This window comes from Bubalus kerabau, chromosome 22 (assembly GCF_029407905.1).
Source record: "Bubalus kerabau isolate K-KA32 ecotype Philippines breed swamp buffalo chromosome 22, PCC_UOA_SB_1v2, whole genome shotgun sequence".
In the NCBI taxonomy this organism is placed as follows: Eukaryota; Metazoa; Chordata; class Mammalia; order Artiodactyla; family Bovidae; genus Bubalus; species Bubalus kerabau.
This window is the reverse complement of record NC_073645.1, coordinates 20,120,930-20,144,073: the sequence shown is the minus strand read 5'-3', so window position 1 is coordinate 20,144,073 and position 23,144 is coordinate 20,120,930. Positions and strand designations below refer to the sequence as shown.

The 23,144-nt window shown below is 42.4% G+C and overlaps 1 protein-coding gene and 1 non-coding gene across 2 annotated transcripts in view; both read left to right on the top strand.

The window, feature by feature from the left end:
• Positions 1–1,405: 1,405 nt before the first annotated feature.
• BLNK (B cell linker) overlaps positions 1,406–23,144 on the top strand; it is a 63,294-nt gene continuing 41,555 nt past the window's right edge. Inside the window, exons 1-3 of the mRNA XM_055561072.1 lie at positions 1,406–1,473; positions 5,734–5,799; positions 9,758–9,807. Coding sequence (XP_055417047.1) covers positions 1,406–1,473; positions 5,734–5,799; positions 9,758–9,807 — 184 coding nt within the window. The remainder of the gene's footprint in view (positions 1,474–5,733; positions 5,800–9,757; positions 9,808–23,144) is intronic.
• LOC129637136 (U6 spliceosomal RNA) lies at positions 19,332–19,438 on the top strand. The gene has a single exon (XR_008707346.1). It is a non-coding gene; the product is annotated as a U6 spliceosomal RNA (small nuclear RNA).

Genomic DNA, 23,144 nt, shown 5'->3' with positions numbered 1-23,144 from the left:
CAAGACCTGTCTACCACATCCTCATTTCCCTCACTTGCAGTTTCTAGACTGGAGTCTTTGCAGGATGAGCGACAGCGAGGCTGCCCATCCCCCACATATGGGGCTATGGCCGTGTCTTGGTCCTAACAGCACCACATTCTATGTTCTTCCATGTTAGAGCACCGTATTAGGAATGGCAACATCTCAGCCAGGTTCTCTGCTGGGAGCAGGTCTGCTAGCTTTTGGATTATTGCACAGCGTGAGGGGCACATAGGCCCTTTATCTCCACTCTGCAGCTGCTGCAAACTATGGTTCAAGAAAAAAGCATATGACTATAAAATAAACAAAAATACACAGGCACCAGGTAGTCTAAATTCACACAGAGAAAAATCAAGTCCCGTAAAGAAGTGACCGTCTAGTAAAGCATGTGTCCAGATTGGGTTACCCAAGTGACCACTCAGTTTCTCTGCCTGAAACTCTGCACTTGGGTTAATGAGGACTTTAATTTTCTGCAAGCAGGTATTTGCTTTATTTGGCACAACTGAAAGCTTTGCAGTGGAAAAGGGTAAGATCAGCACAGCAACAACTATCACAGTTGTGCTCAAAGGGTGGGCTCCCGAGGGGTAGAGCCAGCACCACCTGGGGACTTGTAGGAAATGCAAATTCTCCAGCCCCACCGCAGACCTGCCCAATCAGAAACCCCAGGGGTTGGAGGGAAACTCTGGGTTTCCAAGGACCTCTGGGTGATTCTGGTGCACTTTATTGTGAGAACCACTGGTCTGCCAGATTCTAAAGCCTCTAAACTCTTCTTTGAAGACAAAAAACTGCTCGTAACTTTCAAACAATGATCTTTCCTCTCTCAAGACATCATGGGATCTAAATGAGATCCTGGTTCAGTCAGGGCCACATTACTCCAGTGTGTTGGTAAATAGCTAAGTTTATTGATATTAACCCAAAAGCTTGAAAAAAAATTTACAACAACAGGAAAGGAGAGAATATAATATTCAACTTGGTTTATATAAGGAATAATAATTATTTATATGACCTGCTCACTAGTTTGAGTGTGAAAATGTCATACTGCTTAAAAATAACATATTAATGCTGTTTTAAAATGTAGATACGTGTAGATAAGCTTTGTCCTTCATTGTATTTTGTTAACATAGGCATGGCTATCTCTTCACAACTTTAAAAGATGAGAACACTGAGATCCCATTATCCTTCTCCTAGCCTTGCAAGGATATCTCTGAAAGGGATAATCAAAGTGCAGCTACTTTATGCCTTACCTATTTTCACCCCCACACAGCTTATCACAGTGAAACAACTGTCGTTCAACTCAAGAGCATCTTCTCCTGAAACAGTCCAGTTGCACATTTCTTTGCTATTGCATATCCTCCAAGTTGTGCTAGAGGACAAAAAGTGCTCCAGAATGGAGCAGAAGATATTAAAGAAGGCAGCAAAAGCTGTGCATCAGACGGTGTGTGAAGAGTGGATAAAGTGAGCTGAGGGCATCACCACATCTTCTCGGTCTGGGGGATGCCGACTTGTACCATGTAACAAGGTTTGCAGCTGAAACTGAGCAGTCTGTGAATGGCAGGGTTTGAGTGAATGAGATGCAGAGGGAGGAAAAAAATTTAAACACAAAACATGTAGTTTGTGAAACAATTCAACCATTTGCTAAAATTATAGATTTTAATTATTTTAATAATCTATCAGTTCAGTCGCTCAGTCGTGTCTGACTTTTTGTAACCCCATGAACCGCTATAATTAAAAGTAATTATGAAATGCCAAGAAGCATCAACTACCTAGCTGAATAATTGAAAAAATTACATCAAACTTTTTTGCAACAATTTACATATGACTATTTACACCTACAGCAAAGTCACTTACACAAATCAGCCTCTGGCTCCCTATTACTCTGCCTGTGTCCCACTCTTCAGGAACCTCTGATAGGATCCTTCACTCCAGTTCATTTTGCCCTTCAATCCAGTTAGGCATGAAGTGGGGTAAAGACATTCCACTTGGTTATAGCTGGCTTACAACTAGAGTGCCCTCTGCTCCCCACTTGAAATTATTCAGTTTCTTCCTAATCAATCCATTTCAATCTGTCTCTCAATCTCACTTCCTCTCTACTCCTAGACCTCCTATCTTCCCCGCCTCCCCATTCCTCTATCTCACAGATTCTCTACAGTTCCTCAGCAAAAGGAGAAAAGGATTTGCACGGGATGTATGTGAACAAATTCTAGAATGCTATATGGTTCTGAGGCAACTTAAAGTCCAGCTGGAAGGACGCCCCTGTGTGTCTCTGATGGACCAGGTGGTCCTCTTCTCTCTCATCCATCCTGTTCTCTCTGCTGCTGAGCCTGGTGCTTAGCTGAGCTCTCATACATGTGGAATCAACACACCCGGCCTCCTTTACTGGTGATGTAAGATATGGTCTCATTTCCTTTGTTATGCAAATGATGAAATGGCACTGACCTTCTCATATTCAAACTTGAACCCCTCACTGGGTTGCCCAGTCATGTAGATAATTCTCCAAGGTGTAGCCTCAAGAAGTCTCTCTTATCTTTCTACTCCACCCTCCAGCTTGTCCTCCCACTGCGATCCACCCCTCAGTGCCAATGGAACACACCTTCCCCATAGCCCAATCAAAGCCAGGCTACAACTCCTGACAGGATACCATTGAAGATTTGGGGACAATAAAGGGAATTATCTCATTGAAAAGGGCTACCGATGGCACTGCAGATGGCTCTTCTCAGAGCAGAGGCCCAGACCCAGTCTCGGGTTCAGGGCCACATACCTCCCCACCCCTCCAGCTTCACACTATAGAAAAGCCCTCTATGCTTTTCAGGTCTATAGGTCCTAACAATCATTAGACCTAGAAGAGAAAAGAGCTCCCCTACATGCCCAATCTACATTACCATTTCTTGTTTGACAATCTCCCTTTTCCCAAGATAGTTGAGAGTAGGAATGTCCACTGTGCAGTAAATGTCCCATCACCATGATGTCTGATGGCCCTCAGGAAGTAGCTGCAGCAGAATATCAGCCCAGGAGAGTTGTTGTTCAGTCATTAAGTCATGTCTGACTGCAATCCCATGGAGTGCAGCACACCAGGCTTTTCTGCTCCTCACTAGCTCCCAGAGTTTGCTCAAATTCACGTCCATTGAATCGGTGATGTTATCTAACCATCTCATCCTTTGTCACCTCCTTCTCTGCCTGCACTAAGTCTTTCCCAGCATCAGGGTCTTTTCCAATGAGTCAGTTGTTCACATCAGGTGGCCAAAGTATTTGAGCTTCAGCATCAGTCCTTCCAGTGAATATTCAGGGTTGATTTCCTTTAGGATTGGGTGGTTTGGTCTCCTTGCTGGTCCAAGGGACTCTCAAAAGTCTTCTCCAGCACAATTCAAAAGCATCGATCCTTCAGTGCTCAATCTTCTTTGTGGTCCAACTCTCACATCTGTACCGGACTACTGGAAAAAACTAGGTTAATTTCAGCCTGAAATTAACACTTAGTGGGGGAGGCCAACAGGTCAGGCCAGGCAGAGTTCCTCTGACAAGCTGTTCTCTCATCTTCTCAAATGCTCCATCCCTACACCAAAAAGCTTTGCAGCATATACATTGTAAATCCATACATAGCCCAAGAGAATATTTCTCCCAGATTCCAGTTCCTGTCAACAGGGTTTCGTACGCCTATGCTAAGTTTAACTGTGTATCACCCTTCATAATAGCTAATAGACAGCCTAGCTCCCAGAGTGAGAGAAATCCTCATTTTTTTAATGGAAAAACTCCATTTCCTCCTGGAACAATGGCTATATACAAGCTTTTTGTGAACTCAGTCATGTCCAGTTCTTTGCTGCTCCGTAGACTGTAGACCGCCAGGCTCCTCTTTTCATGGTATTTTCCAAGCAAGAATACCGGAGTGGTTGTCACTTCCTACTCCAGGGCATCTCCCAACCCAGGGATCGGACTGGTGCCTCTTGCATCTCCTGCACTGGCAGGCAGATTCTTTACCACTAGAGCCACGTCGGAAGCCCCATATAGAACCTTTGTATTTCATTAACTAAAATGCCCAATGAAATTGTTTTCTCAGAAGAAAGGAAAGCTTTGCCTGAAAGGTAAATTCATATATGTTACTCTTTCAAGGCAGAACCATGTGAAATTTTATTTAGATGTATTTTAAATTAGAAGGTCATTATGAAGAAAATAAAACATGGTCCTATATGCTGAACTTTTTTCTAATTCATAAATTTTTCTAATTACAATTGGCCTTGAAAACAACCATGTAACAATTTTTTGCATATCCTTTTACAAAGCTATGCACATACCAGCACACATGTATATATGTCTTTTTTTCCTACAAAAAACATACATGCATATTCTGAATTTTCCTTCTTTCTTTTCTTTCGTCTCATCCTCCATTGTCATTTAACTTAATAATATCTCAAGATTTTTTTTTTACATGTTAGCAATAGAGATGTATTTTTTTTTTTTAGCCTGTGGTATTCCATTTATGGCTTTATCAGTGTGTATTTAAGAAGTTCCCTTTTAATAATCAATGGGCATTTAGGTTGTTTCCAGGTGTTTTGGTGGGAGAGGCAGAAAGGATTAGAGCTATTATACCTATCTGGAATAAACATTCTGATATGTATGTTTGTATAGTTTGTGACTATGTTCACAAGGTAAATTTCTAGCAGTGGAACTTCCAGGTCAAGAGGCAAGGTGGTTTTTCATTTTGACAGATATTGATTGTACTAATTTATATTCCCAAGAATATCTGTATTCTTATATACTTGCCAACCCTGGGGATTATTATACTTATTAAGTTTTGCCAGTCTGGTAATCAGAATATTTTACCTCATTGTTCCCATTTAGATTTCTTTAAATATAAGTGATATTAAATAACTTTTTATTGATCTGCTGGTCACTTGTATTTTTTTTTTTTCTGTTAGCTCTGTGTTCACATCTTTTGCTCATTTTTCTATTGAATTGTTAAACATTTTTTTTACTGAGTTGTAAGATGCTTTTTTAATCAAAACATGTAGTTCTTCTTATATGTGCTGCAAATGTTTCTTCCAACATGTATTTATCTTTTGATTTTGTGCACATTACTTTTTTTTTTTATATAAGAACCTTCTTTAATCAGGAGATTGAAGAAAGCTGCATTATTGATTGTTGGATAGTTTGTAATTAACTTTTCATATTAACAACATTAGAAAGCTAAGTACCGTGCACATTACTTTTTGCTCTGCAGAAGTTTCAAATATTTATGCAACCAGATTCATTCATCAGTTTCTTTATGACTTCTGTGTATGTACAACTTTTAAGTGACAATTTTTCCAGATTCTGCCTAGTAAAGTTAACCTGCTCACAAAAAATCTTAAGCCTGATTTCTGTCTATACTGTGTTCTTCAATGTAGCTCCGTCTTTGTATGGTCTGAGGACAGTAAGTGATAAATGGTGAGGCTTCTGATAGCTTCTGACTCCTCAGAACAGACATATCTGGGAGTCGAATTTCTCCTAGAGCCTGAGGCTGACCCAGGCTTCAGTGGGTCAGTGCATGGCCTGATGACCACACTCCTTATAGACTCAGTCACACCTTCTCTCTGCTTAGGTAGTAAATGGCTAGCTTAATTGAATACAATATAATTCATGCTCTTTCGGGGTTTATTTATTTGGGGCCTTTTTCTTGTACTCAAGAAGGATAGAAGACTTAAAAATCAACCTAGTTATTAATATTTTATGTTTCATTTCATACAGGCAACTTCAAAAGATGGTCCATGATATCAAGAACAATGAAGGCGGAATAATGAACAAGATCAAAAAGTAAGTCAGATGCCATAGCACTATGTAAGCACTTATTTATGTAAATAACATCTTATGCCAGCCTGCAGTAAGTGGAAGAAAACGAAGTTCCCTGTTACCCGGGTGAGGAATGACAACCTCTCTAGCATGTGACACTTTCTTACTCATGGCTAGAGTCATGGTGGTCAGACCCGCATTCAGGAAACATGGTGAATGAGTGGCTGGTACGCAGGCACCTTGCTTTTCTCTCTCACTCCTGGACAGCTGAGTTATGTCATTCAAGGTGCTTGGCAAACATCAAAAGAGACGTTTATAGAAGCCGGACAATCAGCTTCTTTGACCACTTAGCTAAGGGCCACTAGGATGTGTTTCTGTTTTGGAGAAATTCAAAAGAGAAATTGCAAGAACACAGCCTGATTTCTTTAGGATGCCACAACTGTTTTCCATATTTTGATTTCTGCTTTTTCAATTATGACCTTGAAATGGTGTTTTCAATCGACACTTGGAGAAGGAAAGTTAGAATTCCAAATCTTCCTACACATACACACACACAGACACATACCTCTAAGGTTTTGTTTTTGTTTTTGCAGAGAATAGAAATGTACATTATGCATATCTGAATTTGCCACTCGAAATTAACTCAAGAGGAAAGGGGAAATGGTACTCTGTTAAGTTTTTGTTTAAGGCTTTTTTGTTTTTATGAAAGTAATATAGATTCACTAGGAGAAAAAAATCAAAGAGTTCAGAATTGCATGAACTAAAAATCTCTCACCTTCTCCTACTCCCACCCTAACCTGCTCCCCAGAAATGGACACAGCATGAGTGAGTTTGGTATAAATATCTGTATGTGTATGTTTACACACACACATACACGCATTGGCATAGTTGTAGTCCCTAAATATACATTACATACATGCATACAGTTTCATCATGAGTGGCATCATGCCACACACACATTCTACCAAATTGCTTTGTTTGTTGGTTTTAATTAATGCTATATAGTGGGCATTTTTATTTGTTAGCACATAAAAATAACCATAAATGTTTTAAACAGATAATTAATAGTCTACTATAAATATATTATCATTTATTTAACCAGCTATATACCGGTGGATTTCTTTGAAGTAGGAGTAGGAGTTTAAATGTACATTTTGGAAGACAATTTGATAATATCTATGAAAGTTTTATGGCCATTTTTTTTAGTTTACCTGTCATAAATAACACTTCAATAAATATCCTCTGCAGACTTTTGAGTATACCAGAAAATTAAATTCCTGAAGTGAAATCTCTAGCTTCTGGATAGGATTTGTGCCCTTGAGATTTTGGTTGATATTACCAAATTGCTGCCCCAAAATTTTGTACCACCGGTTGGTGGTGGTTTAGTCATTAAGTCGTGCCCGACTCTCGCAACCTCATGAACTGTAGCTTGCCAGGCGCCTCTGTCCATGGGGTTCTCCAAGCAAGAATACTGAAGTGGGTTGCCATTTCCTTCTCTAGGGGATCTTCCCAACTTAAGAATCGAACTTCCCAACTTAGGTCTCCTGAATTTCAGGTACTACTAACAGTGGATAAAAGTTCATTTCCTTGTGGCTTCAAAGCAGAGTATTTTTTTTCTTTTTTGGCTTTTGCTAAACTTAAGAGTAATAAATCATTTTTCATGGTGTTTTTAGGCTATACAATGTAAATGAGTTTCAATATGTGTAACTGGTCATCACAAAATAGTTAAAATGATCTTCTGCTTGAGGGACAGTGGTCATCTCATACAGGAGAAGAACCTGTCTTCATGGTCTCTCCTATGACTGGGAGATGTGTGTGTGACTATTTTCATTTCTTATTTCTAATATATATAGAATCTCATTGAAATAGAGAACCCTGCCAGTCATTGTTTCCATCACTAGCAATTCTAGATTAATTATCTCACAATTGCCTGTTTTACAATATACCAATTCTTTCAATAATATGAACTCTTTGTATAAAATGTCTCCTTATTCCATTTACAGCAGCCATGGAGCTCAAATTTTCCCAGATAATTTCTATTTCATTCTGCCCACTATCCCCTACTACATGACAAACTGTGTTTTCTTCTCTGTTTGGAAAATATGACTGCCCCAGTCATCACCCTGGTGAAGTCAATGGCTCTTTTGGGTCAAAGTGCCCCAAACTTAGGCTCTGGCTCAAAACCAAGCCACAGGTGCCACCTTCAAAGGAGGAAGCACAGTTGAGCACACTGGTTTCCTAACACGAGAGCATGACAGAGCGGTCACCAGTTCATGGGTGAATGAGAAAAGAAGGCCCGTAAAGAGTTGAGGGTTGGCGTGCAGCTGCTGGTTCCTCAACGAGGCCCAAACGACACCTCTTATCTCTGGTGGATGTTCAGTGATCAAGGATCCTCTCTTGAATTGCTCCTTTATTCTGAGATGATGACCTCACACTTTTGGGGGTATTAAAATATACTTTCTTTTCCTTTTTTGAAAAGACAGCAATAACATATAATGGTTGGTTTGTGCTTTTTGAAATCTTACTGTTCCATGAACAGACCTAGCACCAGATCCAGTTTTGTTTTTGTTTTTCTTCCCTTCACTATCATAGACAGTCTCTCTCTCTGGACCTCATCCTAGGTCTAACAACGTCTTCCCAGCATGCCCTATTGGCTTGCTGAGAATTGAATGAAACAATAGCTAGAAGAGTCTTTAGGAAACAAAAAATAATTTCTAGGCAAATATAATTAATCTTATTTTTGCAACGTTACAGTTCTGGTTTATCAGCCTTTTTTTTTTTTTTTGTAATCAAGCATGATTTTCTGTACCACCTTTTTCCCCAAAAATGAAATATTTTTCTATGTAATGGTTACCTTGTTTGTGTGTGTGTGTGTGTGTTTGTGTATGCTCTAAGTCACTTCAATGGTGTCCGACTCTTTGCGACCCCGTGGACTGTATCCCTCCAGGCTCCTCTGTCCGTGGGATTCTTCAGGCAAGAGTACTGGAGTGGGTTCACACCCTCCTCCAGGGGATCTTCTCAACCCAGGGATCGAACTTGTGTCTCTTGTGTCTCCTGCATTAGTAGGCGAGTTCTTTACCACTAATTCCAGCTAGGAAGCCCCAGTGGTTAGCTCATACACAGCTTATGTAAACAGATGTGATGTTTTAGTAAATGAAGGCTACTGGGCTTTATATAGGTTTTATTTGTATATGTCTAAATTTCACTAAGCAAAGCATTCTTACATAACATGCTAACTATTATTAAAAATAATAACTTACTACAAACCTTACACATTTCAAATAATGGAAGGGAAAGCGCTGTCAAAAGTTGTAAAAAGTCTAAAAACTGGGATACGTTTTGAAATGTAATTTTAGTTTTTTCCTTTTAATGAAAGGGAAAGCTTTGTGAATACTCAGAACATTTTATATATGCATAAATATAGTAGTTTTGAGAGTGCTTGAAACAATTCAGCTTTTATCTAAACATCACAATCCTCAACCTGGAGACACTCACTGCTCACTTATTTGGCATTTTTTTCAATAGTACAAAAAATAATCTCATCCCAACCTACGACATTTCAGTTCAGCATTTTAGCTGATTATAGCTAATTTTTCTTATTATTTAAAGCATTTACTGAATTATTTATTAAGATAGAGTTCATCTTCTCTTACCTTCCTATCAAACCAATCAACATTTATTGTCCTCGAATCTCTGATCTCTGGACTTACTAGTATTCTGACCTCTCAGGGCCCTTCCACCTCCTGACCTCACCTTTGCCGAGTCTCAGCCACACTGTGCACTGGGGGGAGGGGCAGAGGCAGGAAATGCTGGCTAATGGCTTCACTACATTTACAGTACATTTAGTTTTTCAGTGTGAAGAGTTCAAAAGAAACCATTATTCTGTTAGTCATCTACCCATTATCTCTAAACCTGCTTCTATTATGGGCCTTGACAACAGCTGTCCTACTCACTGACCATCTGTCTAATTTGTTATCTACAGGCTGAAAGTCAAGGCACCTCCAAGTGTTCCTCGAAGGGACTATGCCCCAGGTAAGAGTATTTCTAAACTACTTGGACTCTTGACGAACCTAATGTTCATAATTCCTTCTTGAAAAGGGAACACTGTTCTACTCATTTGAAAACAAAGGAGCCCATTCTAATTTTAAGAGTAATCTGACTATAGTGGAGATATAGTGGTCCTTCTATCTGTCCATCCATCCACCCATCCATCCATCCACTCATCTATTTATCAAATATGTATTAAGCAACTTCCATGTGACAGGCATATACAGAGTCTTAGGTAAAAATACAATGAAAATAAGACAGATATGGTCTCCATACTCACAGAATTTGTAGTCTAGAAGGGAAGATAGATGATTTTAAAAGTAATTACAATTCAGTGTGATGGGGAAGCACAAAGTTCTATGGAAGTACATAGCAACAGTATCTAATCTAATTTGAGGTGGAGAATGTGGTGGAAATAGGGAATGGAAGGCTTCCTAGATAGAGAATTGTTAAAACAGATACTTGAGGGTCCATGAGGTTGGGGGCGGGGTGGGGGCAGGGGAACACAGTGTACATGGAATAAATTCCTGATGGCACATAGTTACTCAATCTTCTCCAAGTTTTAGCCCTGCAACCCCATGCCAACTAGGATTAACTTTGTCAGGGGAGAGGAGTTAGCCTGGAGATTGGTAGGTTTATGACAATAGAAAGCTAAGTACACCAAAACCTTTGACTGTGTGGATCACAACAAACTGTGGAAAATTCTTCAAGAGATGGGAATACCAGACCACCTGACCTGCCTCCTGAGAAATCTGTTTGCAGGTCAAGAAGCAACAGTTAGAACTGGACATGGAACAACAGGCTGGTTCTAAATCGGGAAAGGAGTACGTCAAGGCTGTATATTGTCACCCTGCTTATTTAACTTATATGCAGAGTACATAATGAGAAACACTGGGCTGGAGGAAGCACAAGCTGGAATCAAGATTTCCAGGAGAAATATCAATAACCTCAGATATGCAGATAACACCACTCTTATGGCAGAAAGCGAAGAACTAAAGGAGCCTCTTGATGAAACTGAAAGAGGAGAGTGAAAAAGTTGGTTTAAAACTCAACATTCGGAAAACTAAGATCAAGGCATCCAGTCCCATCAGTTCATGGCAAATAGATGGGGAAACAGTGAAAGACTTTATTTTTTAGGGCTCCACAATCACTGTAGATGTTCCTTGGAAGAAAAGCTATGACCAACCTAGACAGCATATTAAAAAGCAGAGATATTACTTTGCCAACAAAGGTCCATCTAGTCAAAGCTATGGTTTTTCCAGTAGTCATGTATGGATGTGAGAGTTGGGCTATAAAGAAAGCTGAGCACCGAAGAATTGATGCTTTTGAATTGTGGTGTTGGAGAAGACTCTTGAGAGTCCCTTGGACTGCAAGGAGATCCAACCAGTCCATCCTAAAGGAAATCAATCCTGAATATTCATTGGAAGGACTGATGTTGAACTGAAACTCCAATTCTTTGGCCACCTGATGCAAAGAACTGACTCATTTGAAAAGACCCTGATGCTGGGAAAGATTGAAGGCAGGAGGAGAAGGGGACGACAGAGGATGAGATGGTTGGATGGCATCACCGACTCGATGGACATGAGTTTGAGCAAGCTCCAGAAGTTGGTGATAGACAGGGAAGCCTGGTGTGCTGCAGTCCATGGGATTGCAAAGAGTTGGACATGACTGAGCGACTGAACTGAACTGAACTGAAGTTAAATAGATTTTCCATCACAATTTCCTTGTCTAGAAAAGATGCATTGGGCAGGTAGGTCTAAAATCTCATTTACTTTCTAAAATATAAGGATGTCCTGGATGTGGACAGGTCTATCCAGCCCTCATTGAGAACCACAGGACTACAGACACTGATGATAACTCTTCCTCTACAGTATGACAACTGAAACTAAATCTCAACCTTAAAGAATGATGACTACTTTATTTTTTTCTACCACTGATCAAGATAGTATTAAATCAGATAGTTGAGTTTTCCTTGAGCACTAATGAAATTTTATCACACTGGGAAATGCTGACCAGCATACCAAGTCTGGTCACTTACTCATGGGACCACTTTTTAGAACTCTTTAGGTGAGAGAGGATTTATTGACCTCCCAATGCCAATCGGTCAGCAAGTCTAGACAGTTGGCCGGGGATTCTTTTGCAATTTGGAGCTAAAAAAAATTAAGTACCCTGACCTTTAAAATCTACCCATTTTGTCTATAGCCATATCACCTTGAACATACCCAGTCTTGTCTAAAATCTACCTAATCAAAAATTGATAAAAACAAATACATTCCCCCCCTCCCACAAAGTTCTAGAAAAGAAAAGAAATCAAAGTAGATTGCACCTGTTAAGCCCAAAGGCTTGATTGAAAAATATGGAATCATGGGGTCTCAGGTTTAAAAGGGGGCCCAGAGGTCATATAGTCTAACATCCAATCCATTGCTTAAAGTTACCCCACTCCCACACACCACACACAGGGCTCCCTTTCCACTTGGAAACCTCCTGTGATGATCTCCCAAGCCTGTTTGAGCCCATCAGGAAGAGACAGCCCTGGAGCAATGTAGATGTGATCCATTTCCTGTGACTTCCTAAGTCTGTCCTGGTAGCCACACAATGCAAGATTTTAAAAATTTTAAAAAGTGGAAATAGAGTTGTTCTGTGCAACTTCAAGGAATAGAATAAGATGTTAGGTCATTTGAATGGTTTCTTTCTAAAATAAACATCTCCAGGTGCTTCAGCTGTACCACACATTCTTTGATTAACTCCACAAATATTACACTAATGTCCTGTTTGATACTCACTGTGCTAGATATATAACGAGAAACAAAATATAGTCCTGGACCTAAAAGAATCTAATGACTAGTGGAGAGTCAGATAGTAAATCAGAATGCAAACTGGTAAACACAAATATCCAATTCTGGTAACTGCTGTGAAGGAAGGTGGCAGATGCAGTGATAGGGAATCTGTATAGGGTAGGGGAACAACTTGAGTAGTCAGGGAAGGTCTCTCTGAGAGGGTGCCACTCAATTTGAAACCTGGAGAGTTAGCAGGAACATTTGTTACTTTGTAGATGACCCAGTGGCACTGGAGATGCTGAACACAAACATGAGGAGCTCAGGCAATTCGATCTCTCTGACTTTAGGCTGGATGTCTCCTGATGGTCCTCACCCTCAATTGTCTCCTTGCTCATCCCCTCGGCAGGTCCCTTCTTTTCCTCTACCTTTTACTTGGGCAGAAGACAGGGAGCATTCACGATTTATTTACCCTTTTGCCTAACCACACATGCTGGGGATCATCCTTGATTCCTCCTCTTCACTCAATCTCTACCAAAAAAAAAAAAAAAATCAAACTCTAAATCTTATTTATTCTCTTTAAATATCTCTCAAATATTTTTGCTCCTTTCTATTTACAAAGTTATAGCTCAGACTCTGCTCATCTCTTGCTTGTCCTAGAACAAAAGCCTCTAAGTAGTCTCCTGAATTATTAATTTCATGGGGTCTTTTCAGTCTCCACCAGAAAACTGTTCTCAAATACCTTTGCCTAAATATTTTCATGGTTTTACATCATCATCAAGAGGACCCACAAACAAGATCCTTCAAGGTTCAGCCACTAAATGGCTGTGTAACCTTGGACAACTCTTTTCTTGTTTCTCAATCATGCAGGGCTGAACCAGGAAACCTGTTAGGTTCTCACCAGAGCTAACACTCTGGCAGAAACAAGTCCTGGGAGCTCAGGGCCTAGTGATGAAGCAGTCTCTCCTAATCTTCCCTAACTTTAGGACTCCACCACTTTCAATCTCCCTGATGCTCAGAAAGGTTCCCTTGCTTGACCTCAGACACCTGCTGTCTTCCCTGAAACTCCCCAAATAGTCTTGATATCAGTACCTTTGTACTTAATCTCTGTTATGACACTGAAGTGTGGTCAGGTCTTCTAAGTCTTTGCTGTGTGTGTGTGTGTGTGTGTGTGTATGTGTATGAATGTGTGTGTGTGTGCTAGTCGCTCAGTCATATCCGACTGTGTGTGATCCTATGGACTGTAGCCCACCAGGCTCCTCTGTCTGTGGGTTTCTCCAGGCAACAATACTGAAGTGGGTTGCCAGTTCCTTCTCCAAGGGATCTTCCCGACCCAGGATCGAACCCAGGTCGCCGCCACTGCAGGCAGATTCTTTACCGTCTGAGCCACCAGGGAAGCCCCAAAAACGTAATTCCTAGCCTGACAGCATCAGCATCACCCAGGAGCTTGTTAGAAATCCAGAATCTCTGCTCAACCCTACAACTGCTGGATCAGAATTTGTGTTTTAACAAGAACTCCAGAGAGTTTGAATGTATATTAAATTTGAGAAGGCCTGCTATAAATCACCAACTCCGTCTTTATTGATTCTCCTAAACTGAAAGACAAATCTATTGAAATTCTAGAATCTCCAAAATTTATCCTATTGTTTCAACAGACCAATATAGTCTTGCTTAGTCTCCCTGCTTTTACACTCAATCCCTGGAAAAGGTCCTTTTGGCAAGACTACCATCATCACCTGCAGTTGGTACCCCCCTTGCCACTTCCTGCCCCCCCCAACTCAAGTCCCAGGAGCATTTTGGGCTATTTTTCCAGGGCCTTGGTCCTTGTGCAGCTGCAAGCTGGGGCCTCAGAAACCAGCCCTGACAGTTTCCCCTGAACCCATAGAGTCTTCAAGGACATTGGAGGCCCCAGTGTTTGGAGATACTAGCCCACCAGACCTCCTGAGTCCAGAAAGCCAGTCAAGTGCTTCCTAGAGGCCTATGCAGATTTGGTCCACCCAAGACTTCTGAAGCAGCCCCACCTGTTTCCTCTGGATGATAGATTTATGTCCTCTGTCCAGTCCAGGAAGCTAATGGCTTCCCAAACCCATTAAGCCAAGGTGGAGAGTGTGTTGACCTTGGTGATGCTGACCTTCAGAAAGCAGAGGATAGAAATGGCCAGAGCTCCGTAGAGGTCAGCAGAAGTGTCATCAGTCCCTCTTATTAGAAGGCGGAAGGACAAAGCTTGAATCTTACAAACAGTGGAGGCCTGGACCTCCTACAGATGCAAGCAGGTCAGGCCAGTGTGCAGCCTGCTGCTTTCACTCCAGACCCCACAGTCTACTTGGGCTCTGAGGAAAGAACATTGTTTGCAGGAACATCACGGTCCACCAAACAAGCTGTATTGTTCCCCTGCAGCTGGCATTGCTGGGGGAAGGGAAGCTATTCAGAACATACTGGGTGTTTACTCTGACCTGGACGTTGTGCTAAGCTCTTTATAGACATTCTGTTCAGTTCAGTTCAGTTCATTCACTCAGTCATGTCCAACTCTTTGCGACCCCATGGACTGCAGCACTCCAGACTTTCTTGTCCATCACCAACTCCTGGAGCTTGCTCAAACTCATGTCCATCGAGTTAGTGATGTTGTCCAACTATCTCGTCTTCTGTCATCCCCTTCTCCTCCTGCTTTCAATCTTTCCCAGGATCAAGGTCTCTTTTAATTAGTCAGCTCTTCGCATCAGGTGGCCAAAGTATTGGAGTTTCAACTTCAGCATCAGTCCTTCCAATAAACATTCAGGACTGATTTCTTTTAGGATTGACTGGTTGGATCTTCTTGCAGTCCAAGAGAGTCTCAAGAGTCTTTTCCAACACCACAGTTCAAAAGTATCAATTCTTCACCACTCAGCTTTCCTTCCAGTGGTCATGTATGGATGTGAGAGTTGGACTATAAAGAAAGCTGAGCACCAAAGAATTGATGCTTTTGAACTGTGGTGTTGGAGAAGACTCTTGAGAGTCCCTTGGACTGCAAGGAGATCCAACCAGTCCATCCTAAGGGAGGTCAGTCCTGGGTGTTCATTGGAAGGACTGATGTTGAAGCTGAAACTCCAATACTTTGGCCACCTGATGCAAAGAACTGACTCATTTGAAAAGACCCTGATGCTGGGAAAGATTGAGGGCAGGAGGAGAAGGGGACGACAGAGGATGAGATGGTTGGATGGCATCATCAACTCGATGGACATGGATTTGGGTGGACTCCAGGAGTTGGTGATGGACAGGGAGGCCTGGTGTGCTGCGGTTCATGGGGTCACAAAGAGTCAGACACGACTGAGCAACTGAACTGAACTGAACAGCTTTCTTTATGGTCCAGCTCTCACATCCATACATAACTACTGAAAAAACCATAGCTTTGCTCATTTAATCTCTCATTGTGCTTGTGCTAAGTTACTTCAGTCGTGTCTGATTCTTTGTGACCCTCTGGATTGTAGCCTGCCAGGCTCTTCTGTCCATGGTATTCTCCAGAGATGAATACTGGAGTGGGTTGCCATTTCCTCCTCCAGGGGATCTTCCTGACCTAGGGATCAAACTCTTATGTCTCCTGCGTTGGCAGGTGGGTTCTTTACCACTAGCACCCTAATCTCTCATTACTGCATTAAATAGAAATGGCTATCTTGGTTTCACAAATGAGGGAAATGTGTCTCAGGAACATTCAGTAACCTGTCCACTAAAAAAGACCCACCCCGGGCTTCCATTCCATTGTTCCTCCCTTTGACCCAATTTAGGATGGTTACACTTTTCCAGGATATTTCTTATTTATTATCCTGAAAGCCCCAGAGCTTCTAATATTAAGTTCAAGAAGCCACCTGCTTCTTGAACTTTCAGAGTTGCACAGCTTCCTGTATCTCTGAGTCTGAGGTCTGGCTAGAGAGGGAGGGTGGGAAGGGGAGATCAGTTGTGGTACACCCGGAGTCTTCTGGGGTCACTGCAAAAGTTCCTCTGGTCACTCTGCAAACCCCCGAGAGGTCAGAACTGAACAGGCCTCTCTCCCTGTACCCTAGGGCCCTGATACCCAGGGGCTGTTGTCATGTCCCTAGAGGGCCACCTTCTCCTCCCCCAGTGATGTCATGCAGGGAGGAGATCAGAGCAATGATAATGTGGGGAGACCTCAGGGCAAAGGAAGATACTTAGAAAGCGATCACTGAGTAAATGCCCACCACAGAAGCACAAAGCATGCATAACAACCCTTTGCCTGAAACATACTTGCTTTTGAGAATGAAATATAGCTTGCTTTTTCACGTGTCCTGGTGTCCCTAGTAAAGCTAGCATTCATTTGATCTTTTGTCTCCCTGGTTACTTCTAACTGGTACCAACAAAGCTGAACATGGGAAGAGCTGTATTCAACATCAGTTCTGACTCATGCAACTAAGAATAGAGGAATGAAACTTGCACTCAAAGGTATTTTAAAACCTAGAAAGTCCTGAAAGATCACCCAATCCAAACTTCTCATCTTAGGGACACTGGAGACCACAGAGGCACAGGGAATGCCCGAGGTCATACAGAGAGCTGATACTTGAGCCAGGACCCTTTCCCCCACAGGGCCCTGTGAAAGGTGAATGATCATATAGATAAAGGGAATTTCTAAGATGTTAAGGGTTTAGATGCAAGTTACCACTCCCAGTCAGTCTGGCAGAGGCTAGCTTTGGCCTCAGCTCCGCACACCAAGTCACATCCCTTTCTCCTCTGGGTGTACCCAGAGGGACTGTCAGCTCACTGCCTCCCCCGCAGCCTGGGTAGTTCCGCTTTCCGTTCCTTCCCTGTGTCTGTCCCCACCACCGCAGCTAGACCACCCTCCTTCCTCTCTTCTTCCTGTGTCGAACTGCAAGTCTCCCCACTGGTTGCTTGCATCCCGCTCTGCAAGAGGAGAACTGTGCAGGGCCCAGTGGCCCAGAGCACAGCCTCTAGAGTGAGATCAGGGCCAGAGTGGAGGACATGTGTGGACACACAGTTGTGGAGTGCACCTCAGTGCCCATCACTTGGAGCTCACCAGGTCCACCCAGCATCTCTGGTGCCCCCGAGGACACTCAAGCAAGAGACTACATCCACACCCTCTCCTTTACCCTTTCCCTCAAGCTCTCAACACAGAGTCCTTTACTGTCCTTCCAGCCATGTCTCCCCATTCCCAAGAACCCCCAGTCTGGTTCAGACTCGGTCTCATCACACCTTTGTATTAGTCATCAATCGTGTCTGACTCTTTGTGACCTTTTGGACTGTAGCCCATGAGGCTCCTCTGCCCATGGGATTTTCCAGGCAAGAATACTGGAGTGGGTTGTCAAGGTTACTCAGACACCATCCTTGTCAGCCTCCCCCTCTCCACCTTGTCACTGGAAACTGCAGTACCCACTGAGGCTGGAGCATCCCCTGCCTGGCAGAGAACCGAGCTTTATTTACCCGTCAGCGTATTTCCCTGTGATTCTCCAGTGCAGCTCATCCATTCTGTGCATGGCTGTGCCTTATGGATGCCCCTTCCTTCCACCGGCTAAGCTGTGGGACTGACACCTAAGCCCCCATCTTGAGGGTGGAAGGAGAACACCCTCCTTCATCACCATTCTCTTTTAAGGCCTAGTTCCAGCCTGCCTAGGGCACACGGCCTTGGTAACCTCTCGGCCCTCAATGAGTGCACGTTTCTCCAAATTCCTCCAGCACCTGGAATTATGATCGGCTGCTGGACATACACCAGGAAATTTTATACCACCCCAGACTGTCCTTGGTCTGATCCGTGAAAGTTTCTCTAGACTCTAGGTCTTTTATTTCATGTAGAGGCTGGGCTCAGTGAGAAGATCTCAGCCTCTAGGGTTTTGGGGCCTGGGTCAGAATCCTGGCTTTGCCCCTTAATCACTGAACCTAGGAAAGTTTTGTAACTTCCTTGAGCCTCACATTCCTTATCTGGAGATAAGTATGTCTATCCCTCAGGTTATTGTGAGAATTATGCGTGTGTGTGTGTGTGTGTGTGCATGCTCAGTTGTGTCCAGCTCTTTGAGACCCAAAGGACTGTAGCTCACCAGGCTCCTCTGTCCATGGAATTCTGCAAGAATACTGGAGTGAGTTGCCATTTTCTTCTCCAGAGAAATCTTCCTGACGCCTCTTGCATTGGCAGGCAGATTCTTTACCGCTGGTGGAGAGAGTGAGTGAAGTGAAAGTCGCTCAGTCATGACTGACTCTTTGCAACCCCATGGACTATATAGTCCATGGAATTCTCCAGGCCAGAATACTGGAAGGAGTTGCCATTTCCTTCTTCAGAGGATCTTCCCGACCCAGGGATTGAACCCGGGTCTCTTGCATTCCAGGCAGATTCTTTAACATCTGAGCCACCAGGGAAGCCTGGGATTATGACACAGTAAATAGAGGCTAAACCCCAAACCAGTTACATAACACAACAGAAAAGGCTTTCCCTGACAAGGAGGTCCAACCAACATCTCAGCTCCCTAGGAGGGGCTGCAACCCCACACCATCTGGCCCATATTCAGCTTGAACTTACCCTCCTGAAAATTTCACTGACTACATACTAGAGGGTTCTTGGATCCATTTCTTTGTGGTAACAATGCTGTGTGATTACCATTAGGGTGAAATTGAATTGGTATCATTTTGAGGATTTATTAAGACAACAATGAGTAACATTAACATAGCATTTAATATGGTCAGGCTTTGCAAAACATTTCACATGTATTATATTACTTGATTCTCATAAAAACATGAGGCAGGGTGCTCGCTTCGGCAGCACATATACTAAAATTGGAACGATACAGAGAAGATTAGCATGGCCCCTGCGCAAGGATGACACGCAAATTCGTGAAGCGTTCCATATTTTTGATCTTGAGAAAGAAGAATGGAACTGGAGGAATCAACCTACCTGACTTCAGGCTCTACTACAAAGCCACAGTTATCAAGACAGTATGGTACTGGCACAAAGACAGAAATATAGATCAATGGAACAAAATAGAAAGCCCAGAGATAAATCCACGCACATATGGACACCTTATCTTCGACAAAGGAGGCAAGAATATACAATGGATTAAAGACAATCTCTTTAACAAGTGGTGCTGGGAACTCTGGTCAACCACTTGTAAAAGAATGAAACTAGAACACTTTCTAACACCATACACAAAAATAAACTCAAAATGGATTAAAGATCTCAACGTAAGACCAGAAACTATAAAACTCCTAGAGGAGAACATAGGCAAAACACTCTCTGACATACATCACAGCAGGATCCTCTATGACCCACCTCCCAGAATATTGGAAATAAAAGCAAAAATAAACAAATGGGACCTAATTAACCTTAAAAGCTTCTGCACATCAAAGGAAACTATTAGCAAGGTGAAAAGACAGCCTTCAGAATGGGAGAAGATAATAGCAAATGAAGCAACTGACAAACAACTAATCTCGAGAATATACAAGCAACTCCTACAGCTCAACTCCAGAAAAATAAATGACCCAATCAAAAAATGGGCCAAAGAACTAAATAGACATTTCTCCAAAGAAGACATAAAGATGGCTAACAAACACATGAAAAGATGCTCAACATCACTCATTATCAGAGAAATGCAAATCAAAACCACTATGAGGTACCATTTCACACCAGTCAGAATGACTGCAATCCAAAAGTCTACAAGTAATAAATGCTGGAGAGGGTGTGGAGAAAAGGGAACCCTCTTCCACTGTTGGTGGGAATGCAAACTAGTGCAGCCACTATGGAGAACAGTGTGGAGATTCCTTAAAAAACTGGAAATAGACATGCCTTATGATCCAGCAATCCCACTGCTGGGCATACACACTGAGAAAACCAGAAGGGAAAGAGACACGAGTACCCCAATGTTCATCGCAGCACTGTTTATAATAGCCAGGACATGGAAGCAACCTAGATGTCCATCAGCAGATGAATGGATAAGAAAGCTGTGGTACATATACACAATGGAGTATTATTCAGCCATTAAAAAGAATACATTTGAATCAGTTCTAATGAGGTGGATGAAACTGGAGCCTATTATACAGAGTGAAGTAAGCCAGAAAGAAAAACACCAATACAGTATACTAACGCATATATATGGAATTTAGAAAGATGGTAACAATAACCCTGTGTACGAGACAGCAAAAGAGACACTGATGTATAGAACAGTCTTATGGACTCTGTGGGAGAGGGAGAGGGTGGGAAGATTTGGGAGAATGGCATTGAAACATGTAAATATCATGTATGAAATGAGTTGCCAGTCCAGGTTCGATGCACGATACTGGATGCTTGGGGCTGGTGCACTGGGACGACCCAGAGGGATGGAATGGGGAGGGAGGAGGGAGGAGGGTTCAGGATGGGGAACACATGTATACCTGTGGCGGATTCATTTTGATATTTGGCAAATCTAATACAGTTATGTAAAGTTTAAAAATAAAATAAAATTAAAAAAAAAAAAAAAAAAAGAAAGAAAAAAAAAAAACATGAGGCAGGCACTATTCTTGTTTTACAGACGAGGAAATTGAGCTTTAAACAATTAAGGGACTGGTCCACGGCCAAGCAAGTAATAAAGAGCAGAGCCAGGATTTGAACCCAGGGAACTTGGGTCTAAAACTACCACCTGCACACATTGGGAGTCTCCCTGAGATGCTGGAAAACCACCCACTACTTGGATCTAGTACTTTGGATTGCTATGCTTTTCGGTCTGGGCAATGGCTTGATGAGTGTGATGCTGTGCCAGAAGACAGATGTGGCTGGGGGAAGGTGGGGCACCACGCAAATAACCTCCACCTCCTGATGCTTTTCTGTTTTCTGCCTCGATGCACCACAATGCCTGGATTGGGCTATTCATGTTTCTCCTGGGTTTTATCTGAATGCTCAGTGGAGGGCCAGGCCGCTCACATGAGATTTCAGCTGCAGAAGCCAACACAGCCTGGCCTCCAATCCAGTCCCCACACTCACTAGCCATGTGCTTCAGACAGGTTTTGCAACCTCTCTTAGCCTCAATTTCCTTGACTATAAAACAGATAATAAGGCACCTACGACAGAGACTGTTTTGATAATAAACAAAGAAATACATTCATAATACTTCCCCTAGCACCCAGCATGCAGGAAATAGTCAAAGATGGACTCTCTTATTACTATCCTCATTTTCACTCATTCATTTACTGGTTTATGCTTTTATTTCAGTATTAGTGCAGAATTACAAATGCAAAATGGCATCCAGACCCAAAGATAAACAGGTCTTGCTTTTCAGTACAGAGAGACACTAAATTGTGTCTCTTAGGGCAGGATGAAGCACATGTCACAAGGTGCCAGCAGCATCTACGAGGTCATAACCCATAACCCAGAGGGACCGGAGAGGACCTCGTGGAGGAGGGATGCCAGGGGTTTCCACGGAAGAAGGGAGATGGGCTGGGGGAGCAGCATGAGCAGCGTGGAGAACTATCAAAAGCCCAGGATGGAGGAGCAAGCTCTCCGGCATCACTGTAAGTGAGCAAGGCAGGGACTGCAGGTACAGGTGTGTGAGTGTGTTGCCACAGAAGCTCGACTTTATCCCGTAGGGAGCCAATGATGATTTTTGAGGAAAGGGGCAGCATGAGCCAATTTCTATTTTAAGAAAATAACTAGAAACAGTTGGAAGGATGAAATGAAGATCATAGAGACAGGAAAACTAGTTAGATGACAGCTACAACTGCTTTTTCCACTAGCTGATGATCAAGTGGATCCTGACTCCAGGGCTGACCACGGCAAGGAAGTGTGTCTTATACAAAATATTTTATAAATGTTTTTGTTTTAAATAGTTGAAACAATAGCATCTTGCTGCTGTATGTTTTGACCTCCAGTTATCTTCAGACTTAAGGTATTAGAAACTTACTCCCCATTGGGCCAATATTGGCATATTGGGAAGAAGACTCGTTCATTTATTCTTCTAAGGATTCTTGGCAACTTAGTGATCAGAATACACTGTCATTAGGTATAAGTCAGCCCAGAGAATAATTTCGTAAGAATTATTTTCTGTTAATGTCAAAGTTTGATCCACTTGCAGAATGAAGCGCCTTCTTTGTGTCTATCATGTTTTTCTCAAGAGAGAATTGCTGTTGCTGTCATTTCTTAAAATGTGGTCGTTCTAATACAAGACCTCCTTCCTGCTTTCACTTCATCTCTAATTTTTTTCCTTGTGCCTCTGTGGAACGGCCTAGAGCTAGAGTCAGTGGTCTCCTGTGGCAGAAATGGCAGGAAAAGTTTCTATTGAGGTTCTGGGGGATTCAGGGACCATCCACCAAGTCCTCTAGCCACAACTGCTCAGTGGGGTAGGAGGGAAGATGTGATCCTCTATGGTGCACTCATTGAAGCCACTCTACCATCTGAACTTGGGTCTGAGTGAGAGAATTTTATTTAGCCTCTAAGGTCAGTTTATGTGATGGGATTGATGCTAAGCTTCTCAAACTCTAAATGTGTTTTGGAGGAAAAGGGGTTAAATAGTCTCCTTGGCTGTCATAATCCAGGCCTATTTCATTCTTCAAGATCATAAGCTACTCAAGACCTGTCACATCCATTTTTACACC